At 35.0% G+C, this 13,102-nt stretch overlaps 1 protein-coding gene across 1 annotated transcript in view; it reads right to left on the reverse strand.

Annotated features, from left to right (window-relative positions):
- Positions 1 to 13,102, reverse strand: part of VWA8 (von Willebrand factor A domain containing 8) — a 421,567-nt gene that overhangs the window by 158,118 nt on the left and 250,347 nt on the right. The window contains exons 27-31 of the mRNA XM_012476777.2: positions 11,898 to 12,006; positions 9,980 to 10,118; positions 7,121 to 7,320; positions 985 to 1,095; positions 8 to 72 (exon numbers count right to left, since the gene is read on the reverse strand). Coding sequence (XP_012332200.2) covers positions 8 to 72; positions 985 to 1,095; positions 7,121 to 7,320; positions 9,980 to 10,118; positions 11,898 to 12,006 — 624 coding nt within the window. The remainder of the gene's footprint in view (positions 1 to 7; positions 73 to 984; positions 1,096 to 7,120; positions 7,321 to 9,979; positions 10,119 to 11,897; positions 12,007 to 13,102) is intronic.

Below are 13,102 nucleotides of genomic sequence, written 5' to 3' on the forward strand. Positions count from 1 at the left end.
AGCTCACCCTTTTTCTTTGTAGAATACTAGCCAGTTTTTCTTTGAAAATTCTTTACACATTTTATAAGTTTCCTAAAGATAAAACAAAACAAGATATTAACATTAAATGTGTCAGATACAGTCATGTCTCTCTTTAACTACTTCCCCTTAAATAAAATAAAGTTCTTCAACTTGTAAAACATGTAATTCTCAAAGATGCTATCTATTTATCTACTCTAAGACTCTTATGGTAAAATAGATTAAACTATATATCAAAATTTACTGAACTATACTAAAACCTCTTCCAAATAAATTTTTAAAAACATCAAACATTGTCAAGAAATAATAGGCTATCTGATGATTAAATTTATACCATAAAATAAACATATAGGAAATACTTTGTTTCTTAGATTAGGATACATTTATGACATTTTAAAAAATCACTTTTTTCATGGTCTTTTAAGACCTAAGTATGTTGACTTGCAGGGCAGAGGGTAAACCTTATTTTATATCCATTATTTTTTCTGAATGGCAGAATAAATACTCTTGTGTTGGCCTAAACTGTTTGCTTACTCATTTAATTTAATTAATAAACTAAAACACTTATTTTTCCAATAGAGGAAATTAAGTGTTATACTCATGGTTTTATCATATAAATCCAAAACATAACTATATAACTGGAAAACAGGTTACATTGACTCCATGATTAGAATTTTGTTAAAAATTACCATATTCGAATAGTTTCTCATTTTCTCTTATTGTTAGTCCAGTCCTGGCAAATCTTCATTCAAGTATTATGTCATAAAAAGAAGTCAATGATATTTAATTATACACGTATCTATAGTTATATATACTATGTAAAAATCTGCACGTGCACAACAAGAAATTCTCTTGCGCATTACAACAAACAAAAAGCACTTAAAGGGATGGGCATGCATGCATCTTTCTGGTTAGAAAGCAACAGAAATCCTTGGCAATTTTCTGGACAAATATGGTGTTTCTTACAGCTTCTTCTTTGCTCCACCAGGAAGGTTTCTTAGAAGTAAACTCTTCTGAAGGGAGAATGAGACGACGAAGGGCTTGGCCAGTGGTATCTAACAACAGGATGACATTACTCTGCAAATGATGAAAGCAGTGAAAAGCTCAAGATTTGTTCTTTTTTTTTTTAAAGGAGCATCCCTTGGCAACCTGACAGTGAAGGTTATAGTGACAAATCAAAGCAAAGACAATATTTTAATGCTTAAGAGATATCAAAAAGACATTAAATGATTTTTCTTAATGAAGAATTTACAATTTTTGGTGGTTTTAGGAAGACATTTCTAAATATGTGATGCATAAGGTATTCTCTTTAAATATTTTATGTAAAAACCATTCCTTTTTAAATATCAGCTAGTTGAACCATGATTCTGTTTTATTGTCTAGTAGTAAGGAAATTACAAGGATTGATGATTTTAAGAAGGTCATCTACTTGTACCAAAATCATACTTAGAAAATGCTCTGTTGAAAGCTCTCTTATACTGTGCATAATTAAATCTCACTTATCTAAAAAAAAATCATTTATCTGATTTGGTTCAATTCAGAAAATAGGTATAAGATAGATAAAAAGATGAGTTGGCAAGAAACATGAAAGACTCCAAGAAACTAGCTAGTAATGAGTGTTCTTTCATTTAGAAATTCACTGAGCTTGAAGAAGCTTCATAACTGGTCCTATAATAATGTACAAACAACAGATTTCTGTAGCATTATCGATCATAGTTATGCAATGATACAATCTCTCAGTAATTAGGATATGTTTTTAAAGAAAATAAATAAACCTTATATGTTAAAATACATGAACTGAAACACATAAAATAAAAACTTAACTTTGAGAAAGCCAGAAAAGTTAAATATTTTAAAGGGATATAAAGAAGTTGGCTTTTTTAGTTAAAATATAAAGAAGTTTGAAGATTAGACTAACAGGTTTGCAAAAAGGCACCAGTAAGTTATTTGTCAGACCTCATTGTTAAGCATGTGTCTTTTCTTTCTTTGTTTTATTTTATTTTAAATTTGGGGCTCCTCCAGTTATCCTAACTCTTGTGAATTTTTCATTTCAAGAAGAATTTCTTTTGGAGAAAATAAAGTCACAAAGCACACAACGAATTAATATAAACCTTGAAAAATATAGAAAAAAATAAAATGTTAAATGTTTGTTCATTTATTCTACAATATTTATTGAGCAGCTTATATTCAATATATAAAGAATACAACAATGAATTAATCATGACCTTTGCCTTCTGTCATGTAATTTAGCTAGAGAAATAAACAGAAACGTAAAAAATTTAATGATTCATCTGCAAATCTAGCATTTCAGTGTGTTTTTAATTTTACTTTACAAGCTAATTTTGTGGAAGTGCTTAAGAATTAAAATAGTATTTGCACCATATAACTCACTTCATACCATATACTCTGAATTTTAGCTGTATTAAAAAATTTTGCTAAGCATGTTGACAAAGCTTTAATTTTTTTCATAAACATCACCCTTAGAATGCATCATTCTGTATGAGATATAATTCTCCACTAAGAATGTGTATTAGAAATATTCTTTTAAAAATGAACATATAACAAGTATCATTCACCAGTGCTTGACAGGTTTGAAAATGGTAATAATACCTTAGAGTTTTCGTTAAGAAAAAAATAAAATTAAGTTAAAAATTTACAATTTCTATAACAGATGAAATATTTTTTGATGGGAAAAAATCTTTCGTATATAATAAATATGTACAACATTAAAATGAATTCTTAGAGCTTGAGCAATTTTGGGATAATATTAGCCTTTGTAAGCAAAAGGAAGTCCTAAAAATGTTTCATGCCCAAAAATGAGTAAGCAGAAGAATAAGCAGTTGATTAAACAAATGTGATCAAACAGAAAAATAAGTTAGTATAGTCTTCCATTTTTCTACCTTTTTAGGGTCTAATACTTGTATGTTCATAACATGGCATAAGTGAGCTGAAAAACTGTATCTTTCTAAGTGACAGAAAACATATATTTCCAGCCATTGCTGTACTTAGAATTAGTTTATAAGCAATTGGCAACATGAAGGAGTTCTGTTGCTCCATCCTTTTAGATGTTAATGGTTTCCTTCTGTAAATGACTAATGATAGATTCTGTCTGGGTTTAAAAATAGAATTTTGCGTCACACATGAGTACATGTAACTGTGGCTTTGGCACTCCTTTAAGGGGGGCAGGGAGGAGATGCAAGTGAGCAATTTTATTATGTTTGTGTTTGACTGGGAGAAAAGTAACCTCTGGATGACCTCCATGTCCCTAAATCTGAAATTCTAAACTTTGTACAGATGTAATACATAATCTCGTGGGGAGTAGGGGGAGGGGAGGATCTTTATTTTTAGGCATGGCAAAGTTTCCCTTTCCTCACTTAAGATTTTATTTTAGCAAGGAATTTTTGAACAACTTTTAAAACTAACCAGGGACATGCATCTGTAGCAAAGCTTTATGTTAAAAAGACAAGGAATAGCCGAATTCATGGAAGTACTTCTCTACAATATTTTTGCTATATTTTTAGTTAGGGTAGAATGAAGAAAAAGGAATTGATGGCAGTCCATTTATTTTTCATTCCACTAGAATTATATATCAGTTGTTAAATTTTACAGCTGTGTGCTGTTCACATGGAATTTTACAGGTCTGACATCCCGACAAGGGTATATTATAAAATAGACAGTTAAGAGGGTACTCTCTGGGAAAAGGGAAGGCAGTTTAGAGGACAGGTAGAGAAGAAGTATCCAGATAAGCTGTGTAGGTCTGCTCAGGGTTTTGAAGCAGTTTTCTGGAAAACTTGAAACTGTGGCCAAAGGGATAAGTAAGGCAGCACATAAGGAGGCAAGGTGCTGGCTATGGAAGTCAAGCACAGCTTAACAATAAAAATCAGATTTCTTTCATGAAAGTAATTGAAATTGTATAGAATATTAATCAGCAATATTACCAAATAGTCGGATCTTTTGAGAAAAGAAAATTGCTGAGAAGCTAAAAATCTGGTACTTTTATTAAAGAATTGGTTAATTTGACAGTTAATTTGACAGCTAAAAATGTGGCAGGACTGTTTAAATACTCCAAATTTAGTCTCATCCAAATTTGACTGATTTACTAAATTACAAATCAACAAGATATCATTTACTTTTTAGGAAAGATTGTTGTGGCTATAGAATTAAATTCAATGGCATCGATACTTTGTTGAAAATCTATAAAATGAAACCCTCATTCCAATTTTCAGGAGATAAACTTTTGTGAACAATATCTGGATATTTATCAACTCTGCTCCTAGGAGAAAGTAAAAGTAAAAAAAGTGAAAACAATATTAGAAAAAAACTTATAACTCAAAATTTATGATAATTTCTGGAGGCAAGACCTAAAGTTAAAGTTGTAATTTCCTCAATGAACTACTGACATATTATGCAATACTTTCCTCTTGATTAGTAAAAGTATTATTTCTTAGTAGTACTTTGCTCTTTAAATATTCATAAGTAACAACACTGCATTTAAAAAATATTTCCCTATATGAATACTCTTTAATAAAGCTTTCAAACTAATCTTTCCCCCAAAATCTGTAGTGAGTGAGAGAGTAGGTGAAGTTTAATTCTGGTAAGGTCAATCCAATATGCTATGAATCTCAGGTCTACTATGTACTTGCCAGACAAGTTATTTGAACTTTGTGCCTCAGTCCTCTCACGTGTAAATATGGCTTAGAGCTACCTCACCAGACAGTTGGAAGAATAACATGAGATAATGTAAGCAATCTCTTACATGTTATGCCGTCAACATTTAACAATTGATCCTTATCCTTGAGACATTCATCAATTGCCTTCTGGATAACACATTCTTCAGTTTATCCATCTACTCTACTGGTCACTCATTTTCAAATTCTGTCATTGATTCTTCCTCATCTCTCTGATTTCTTAATATTTTACTGCCCCAAGGCTTAGTGTTTGGACTTCTGTTCTCTACTTATGTTCACTCCCTTGGTGACTTCTTTCAGTCTCATGGCTTTAAAGAACATTTATTTGTCAATGAATCCCAAACTTATATTTCCTGTTAGGAGCTTTCCACTGAACTCCAGTCTTATCATCTACTCGGATATTTAATAGACATCTTAAATTGAATCTAATATCATCTGAGCTTCCCTCCCAAACTGATTCCGTCTCCATCTTAGTCAATGGCAACTTCAAGTTGCTCAATCCCTAAAGCTTACAGTTGTCCTTACTCTCTCTCTCACCCCATACGTTGGAATTGTTAGGAAATTCTGTTGGTTCTACCTTCAAAATACAGCTAAACTCTGCCATTGCTTGTGAGCCCATCCTCCTCCAAACCACCATTCTCTTAACTAGTCTCCCTCATTGTACCTTAGCAAATACAGACTATTCACACAGAGCACCCAGATAAATCCTTTAATCATGCTAGCTCCCTGCTCAAAACTTTCTAATGTCTTCCCCTTTTACTCATAGTCATGACCCAGAAACTTCAATGGCCTACAAGACTCTATACCAGTGGTCTCCAACCTTTTGGGCACCAGGGACCAGTTTTGTGGAATACAATTTTCCCACTGACCGGGGAGGTTGGGTGGGAACTGTGGGATGGTTTCAGGATGAAATCGTTCTACCTAAAATCATCAGGCATTAGTTGGATTCTCATAAGGAGCCCACAACCTAGGTCTTGCATGTGTAGTTCACAATAGGGGTCATGCTCCTATGAAAATGTAATGCTGTGGCTGATGTGAAAGGAGGTGGAGCTCAGGCAGCAATGTTCACTTGCCCACCACTTACCTCCTGCTGTGCAGCCCAGTTCCTAACAGGCCAGGAACCAATACTGGTCTGCGGCCTGGGGGTTGGGGACCCCTGCTCTACACAACCTTCTTCCCACTACCCCCTTCACTTTGCCCCTAGTCCAACCCACAGTGTAACCTCTTTATCTCACCTCCTCCTACTTCCCTCTTATTCAATCTTCCCCACTACTCTTCTTTAAAAATGAAGAGACATGTTTCTAGCCTTTGGGTCTTTAAATCCACTATTCCATTTGCCTAGAACTCTCTTATTCCTGATACCTCTTCTCCTCTTCATCTCTCAAGTCTTTGTTTAAATATCCCCCTTTCAATTAGGCAATCCATGACTACCTTATTTTAAATTGCAGTCTTATTCCCTCTTGCTTCTCACCTGCTTATTTAAGGTATAATTATTTATTTTGATTATTATCTATCTTCCTGCATCAGAATGTAAGTTTTTGAGGACAAGAGTTTTTGGGCATTTTTGGTCACTGCAGTATCCCCAGTAGGCAGCACATGATATATATTTGTTGAATGAATATGCTTAGTGTAGTACTTGGTATATACTAGATAGACAATAGGTATACAAAAACATTAGGCTCCTTTCTATTGGTATTGTATAGGTTAACTTAGACCTTTAGAAGTCTCACTAATTAAAACACAATCTGTCTTCTGATCTATATGTTTTGTTTGGAATTATGTTTAGCCTGACTCTGGGCATCTGCGCTTGTCATTAGTACAATCTTAGTGTACTAATCCATAGTAATGATGGATATAACTTGAGCATCATTAGATACTGATGGATCTCATTGCATTCAATTTGGTGTATTTACATGGCTGTCTCTACCAAAATATATCATTCAGGTCTCAGATGAAATGTCATCTCCTAAAAGGAGAAATATCAGCACTCTTTTTAATACCATTCACCTTCTCAATTCTTCTTACCCCATCCCCATCACTCCCTTGGACATTACCTTGTTTCCATACACAACAATTACCATTACCTGAAACTGGCATGTTCATTTGTTGGTTTACTTGTCTATCTCCCCAAAGAGAGTGTAAGCTTCGCAACAAAGAAGCATCTGACCTCAGGTGTCAATAGTGTTGAGGTTGAAAACCCCTGGCTTACCTGTTTCTAGATTTATAGGTCATGTTGAAGTCTCTGCAGAAAGGAAGATATTAGCCTGCCTTTGTGGTACTGATAAAATGCAACTCCTGACCCATCCCTCCAGCTCCTCTCCTTGATCGTCATGAAAGCACACCTTTTCAGTTACAGGTTTCTAATCACTCTTGTCTTCCATGTAAGTTATTCTTCACAAAATTGTATGCATTACCTGCTGCTCATGGAGAATCACTTGACCTTTGAGGGGACTTCCCAGAGGTGCCACTGTCACAAAAGGGTGCCAAACGCCACTGGCTGTTCTTGGGAAGATATCAAAAAGATCCACAAAGTAGCCACTTTTTCCAGCCATATTCATAAAATACAGGGAAACGGGATTGCATGTAACTACACAAAGAGTATTTTGCTCATTTTCTGAAATGACAAAAAGGTATTAATTTTGTGGTTTGCAAACAGTTTTCTAATTGGTCAAGAGGTCTAGTGAAAACTGAATCATGAATACACATTTGGAACACAGAGTTGGAACTCAGCAGATGATTTGTATCATGGCTTGATTAGGCTGAAAAGACCATCAGAAGCAGCTTAGTTTTGACCCTAAATGTAGATAGAGGGTCACACCTATGTATCTGAAAAAATTGATTATCTATTTGTTTCCCAAAGAATGTCACAATATCTTGTGATAAAACCATTCGATATTAAACAATCCTTAATGTCAGGAAATTCTTCCTTGTGTGACAGCAACGTGCTTAATGCTACAGTGAAGGTCTGGTCTCTTGGTCTCTTGTTCTCTTGTTGGTCACCGGTTGGTCAACGTCTTCTATCTGCTAATCTTACATTTTCCAGATAGTATTAGCTGTTTAAAATTTTCTTGCTGTAAATAAGTAATTCAATTTTTAAAAAATCTTAACTCTATGGATCTTATTTTCCAAGCTTTTGTTCAAATTTGAGTATTTCTTATTATCAAATCTCTGTCTTTTCAATCTGGGTACCTAAGTCTATTTCCTTCCATTTGGAGAAGTCAGTGCTTCCTCAGATTTCAAGTGCCTATGAATCACCTGGAGATCTAATAAAACTACAGACTCTGCTTCAGGAGGGTTGGGGTCAGGTTTCAGATTCTGTCTTTCCAACAAAGTCCCAGGAGACTTGGCTAATGGTGCTGGTTTGAGGTCCTCCCTTTGAATACCTAGACTGTGGACTAAGTTTCTCATAATCTCTTATGTGGGCTCTGTTGAGGTAAGGGATTAAGCTGCTTTTGCATAATAAATGCTATCAACATCACCTATCACCCAGGTATCTATTTTATAGTGGTCATATTTTTCTGAACCCCAAATTAAGACACAAGATATGACAATAAAATACATCATTTAAATTTGGGACTACCCTGAAAAATCTGGAACACATGTGTGTCTGTGTGTGTGTGTGTGTGCACCATATCAATATATTATATATATTATGATATCATATTATACATATCATATTCTATATAAAGATACAGTAAATTTAAATAAATAAGCTAACTGAAAAGAAATACAAGTCAACAGAAGGATTGAAAAAGACAAATATTATTTAGGAGATGATGCGAACTGTAGATGTTACAGTTTCAGTGATCAGAACCATAGAATTTATAATGTATGGATCTTTTATAATACTTGCATTATCAACACAAATAAGTTCTATTCAACATTTATTGAGCACCTTCCTGCATAACTTAGGGAACTGGGAATACGGTAAAAGTGTTAACAGAGATGTACTTAAGAAACACATTTAATGTTTTCTCTTTTTGCAGCCATTAAATACGGTTCAGTCTTTGTCTTAAACATATAGATACATGATTTATATGTATCTTTTATCAATCTTTTTCAAAAAACCTGTAAATTTTTAAAAGCACATATTTTTTTTTTTTTTTTTTTTTTTTTTTATTGCATTTTAGGTTTTGGGGTACATGTGAAAAACATGCAAGGTTGTTGCTTAGGTGCATACGTGGCAGTGTGATTTGCTGCCTTCCTCCCCTTCACCCATATCTGGCATTTCTCCCCATGCTATCCCTCCCCAATTCCCCACCCCCCCGCTGTCCCCCCCACTCCCCCACAACAGACCCCCATGTATAGTGCTCCCCTCCCTGTGTCCATGTGTTCTCCTTGTTCAACACCCGCCTATGAGTGAGAACATGTGGTGTTTGATTTTGTGTTCTTGTGTCAGTTTGCTGAGAATGATGTTTTCCAGGTTCATCCATGTCCCTACAAAGGACGCGAACTCCTCGTTTTTAATGGCTGCATAATATTCCATGGTGTATATGTGCCACATTTTTCCTGTCCAGTCTATCATCGATGGGCATTTGGGTTGGTTCCAGGTCTTTGCTATTGTAAACTGTGCTGCAATGAACATTCGTGAAAAGCACATATTTTTATTTCAAATAGCAGATTTGAGGAATAAACGATATCAATAGAACTTACAGGCACAAAAACAAGGTATCAATTTTTGTCTCAACAATTCTCATATTAGTCAAGTTAGAGATTCTCTCCCTTCCCCCAGCTACCACTTCAGTTTATGTCACCTTAGTAACCAACAGCAGTTGAGGAACTTCTGCCAAAATGTACCCACTGCATGAATCAGTAGGTAATGGTAACAGCCCAGAAGTATGGATGCCAAAAATTCACATCCTTTATTCGTCATTCTTTACAATGAGAAGTTTAATGACTGCAAATCACTCCAGCCCTACTTTCATGGTTCATGTAATCACCAAACTGGAATCCCAGCCAAAAAAACCCAGTGATTCTCCTTTTTCTTTTTCCCTTCTATTTTTAGCACATGCCTGGGTGTGTTTAACTTTGTGCTACAATTGTAATGAGAAACAGACATATGCATACAAACTCAGCAGTGCTTATGTGGATTCCACAATAGCATTTTGTTAGGTTGTTAGAGGAAATTAGTTCAATTACATATAATTGCTATTCAATCCAAGAATGACAGACACCAAGTCTATCATAAACTTTTGATGTCTAGAGATTATTTTAATCCCTCTTTTAAAAAAACATATGCAGGAAGGAAAGATTAAAAGATTAAACAGACATACCATATGATGTAGCAATGTCACAGATTATATTAATTTCATCCAGTGGTATTCTCCAGGAGGCACATTCTTCAGTAAAGTTTAGGGATCTTTCTTCATGTCTTTCTATTGAATACTCCTGTATATTTATAAGTGCTGGCCCCTATAATAAAGCAGTTATCTCAGTTAAGAAATTTTGGTTGTCACCAAAATGTAGAATAAAGTTCTTTCAAAATATAAACTTTACATTCAAGTATTTAATATCTTGTTATACCTTTTCTCAATTTATTGACAGGCTTAGTACTCAGAACAATAATAATATCATACACTTACATTTATAAATGCTTTCACATGTGCTGTCTTATTTAATTTCTCATTTTTCTTTTTACCCACAAAATATACCAGATGTAAAATCCCATAGGATTTCTCATTTCTTCATTCCTTCCTAAGGTGAGAGCCAGTTTTGAACTCCAAGTATCAGAACCCAGAGCTGTCCAAACCAAGGGAATAATTTGCAAATGAATGAGCCAGAGTGTGATATATTCCCATTGTGAAGAAGAATTTTTATGTCATTGCACAGAAATGTAACAGTTAAACTTGGGTATTTTAAATTAAATGCAGGAACATGTGGCATTTGAAATTAAAAAATAAACCAAAATTACTGATAAACACTAGTGTTACTTACGAAAGATAGAGTATTTCACACATGGTGATAATTACTCAACATAAATAATAAGCAGATGAACTAACTTAATAACGTTATGGATATTAGTTCTGGGTACTTAGATATGACTTCCTGAAAGAATGCTATAGAAGTAAGCCAAACTCCAGTGATTTGCATGCCCTGCAGTCCTTAATTAATCAAAAATGTTTGGACTAGATATTGGCATCCATGTCCCCCGTCCACCACCTCTCTTCTATCTAGTTCACATCTTGGGGGATAGGGAAGTAAGAAACTGCATTTCTCATCCTCCCTTTAGAAAGGGTTCTGGAAATGATTTAGGTTTAGCCAATTAAATGCACTTGAATGAGATGTGGAAGGCAGAAAAGAGATAGTGGCCATCTTCCTGCAGTGATAGCAGACAAGGAGGCTCTGACAAAAATGAACTGTCAGGTTAGCACATGTCTGGGTGTGTTTAAGTTTGTCCTACTATAAGAGTTGACAAACTATGGCCTGCAGGCCAGGGCTGACCCACAGCCTGTTTATTTCTAAATAAAATTTTAGTGAAACATGGCCACATCCATTTGTTTATGTACTGCCATGGCTGCTTTTGCACTATATGGCAGAGTCGAGTGGTTGCAGCAGAATCTATATGGCCACAAAGCCTGAGGTATTGACTATCTGGTCCTTTAGAGAAAATATTTGCTGATACTGCTCTACTGTGCTGCCCTCAGCAGCAGGGATGATAGCAGAAGCAGAAATACTGATCTTGAAATTACAAGACCAATGTTGCCCCTCAACTTCTGTTCCTGCTGCCCTTTCTAATGACTTTATAAGCATCCATTTTCTCACAGTAAATCCCTTTCTGCTTGAAATACCTAGCGAGACTTCTATTGCAACTAGTGACTGATACTTCTTTCCTTTACCTTTCACATGAAGACTGAACCTGGCAACAATATGTGGCTAAAAAGAGGACCAAAATAAAAAAGCACAAAGTTTTAATCCTAGTAGCACATACAAAGTAAAGATAATTATCACAGTGTAACTTTCCTAGGAAAATATATAACATACCTGACTCTCATTATCCAATTAGCTTTTTAGAAATTCTATCTACCCTTTAGGAATTGTCTACTGAGAGGCCAGTCTGATTTGAAAGTTAGAGCAGAAGCTAAAATAACATCAGAACAAATCATTTCTGAGATTGTTTGGATTACCTCCAGGGAAGATACAGCAAAATTTATATGGTTCAGTATTTTAAGAGAAAATAATGATGACATTAACCTTTATGTCTATATGATGAGTTTCCACTGGACACAAGAGTTTTTGCATCCCACTTCTTGCCTCACCAATTGTCCAGTAGCCCATGAATGTCTTTTCTGGCAGAGGCAACCTGTTAAGAATGATTTGTAAAGTAAATATTTCTTCTTGTAACCAAGTCATAGGAAAAAAATAACAAGCCATCTATTATCAACCACACAAATAAATTTGAAGAATGCTTTACTTAGAAGTGAGTTATACTTCATTTTATTAAAAGACAGTGTATAAAATCATGTTTAGAATATACTTTAAGACAAAAAAGATCCCACATTTCAGAAACTCAGAAGGTAAGGCAAGGTCCTGCTTTTACCTTAATGACAAATATAATTGATTTACATACATACTACCTTGAATTGGAGTAATTTAACATCTAAATTTCTGGTAGAGTACAGAACAACTGTTTTTTTTTTTAAATTGGAGCGATCTATCAATTTTTTTCTTTTTTTGAGATTGAGTTTTGCTCTCGTTGCCCAGGCTGGAGTGCAGTGGCACAATCTCAGCTTACCACAACCTCCACCTCCCAGATCAAGCGATTCTCCTGCCTCAGCCTTCCTGAGTAGCTGGGATTACAGGCATGCGCCACCACGCCTGGCTAATTTTGTATTTTTAGTAGAGATGGGGTTTCTCCATGTTGGTTAGGCTTGTCTCAAACTCCCAACCTCAGGTGATCCACCCACCTGAGCCTCCCAAAGTACTGGGATTACAGGCGTGAGCCACCATAACTGGCCTATTCTTTTAAATTTGGAATCCAATAATAAAGAGTACACGATACTACTAGTCCCACATTGTATATTGTATAGAGCAAATTTCACAGACTTTATTTTGGCATCTTAATTTTTTTCACTTTGAATTAAAATATAAAACACATACTAAAATGTCCACATAAATGTCAGCTCTGCACACATGTGTAACCAGTACCCAAGGAGGTAGAACATTACTGGCATCCAGAAGCACCTGTGGAGCCACTTTCAGTAACTAACTCTACCAAGGGAGCTATATCCTGATTTCTGATGGAGTTATTCTGTATTTGGATTCCCTTTTATTTAAAATGACTTTCAAATAAGTGATCTGCCAAAACCAACATGGTAATACTGAAGTACAAAACAGCAGACAATTATTTTTAAGTCTTCATTTTTTTTCTTTGAGACAGGGTCTCACTCTGTCACCCA

The sequence above is a fragment of the Aotus nancymaae genome, unplaced genomic scaffold (genome assembly GCF_030222135.1).
Source record: "Aotus nancymaae isolate 86718 unplaced genomic scaffold, 86718_ANA_hifiasm-v0.15.2.pri h1tg000043l, whole genome shotgun sequence".
Classification (NCBI taxonomy): Eukaryota; Metazoa; Chordata; class Mammalia; order Primates; family Aotidae; genus Aotus; species Aotus nancymaae.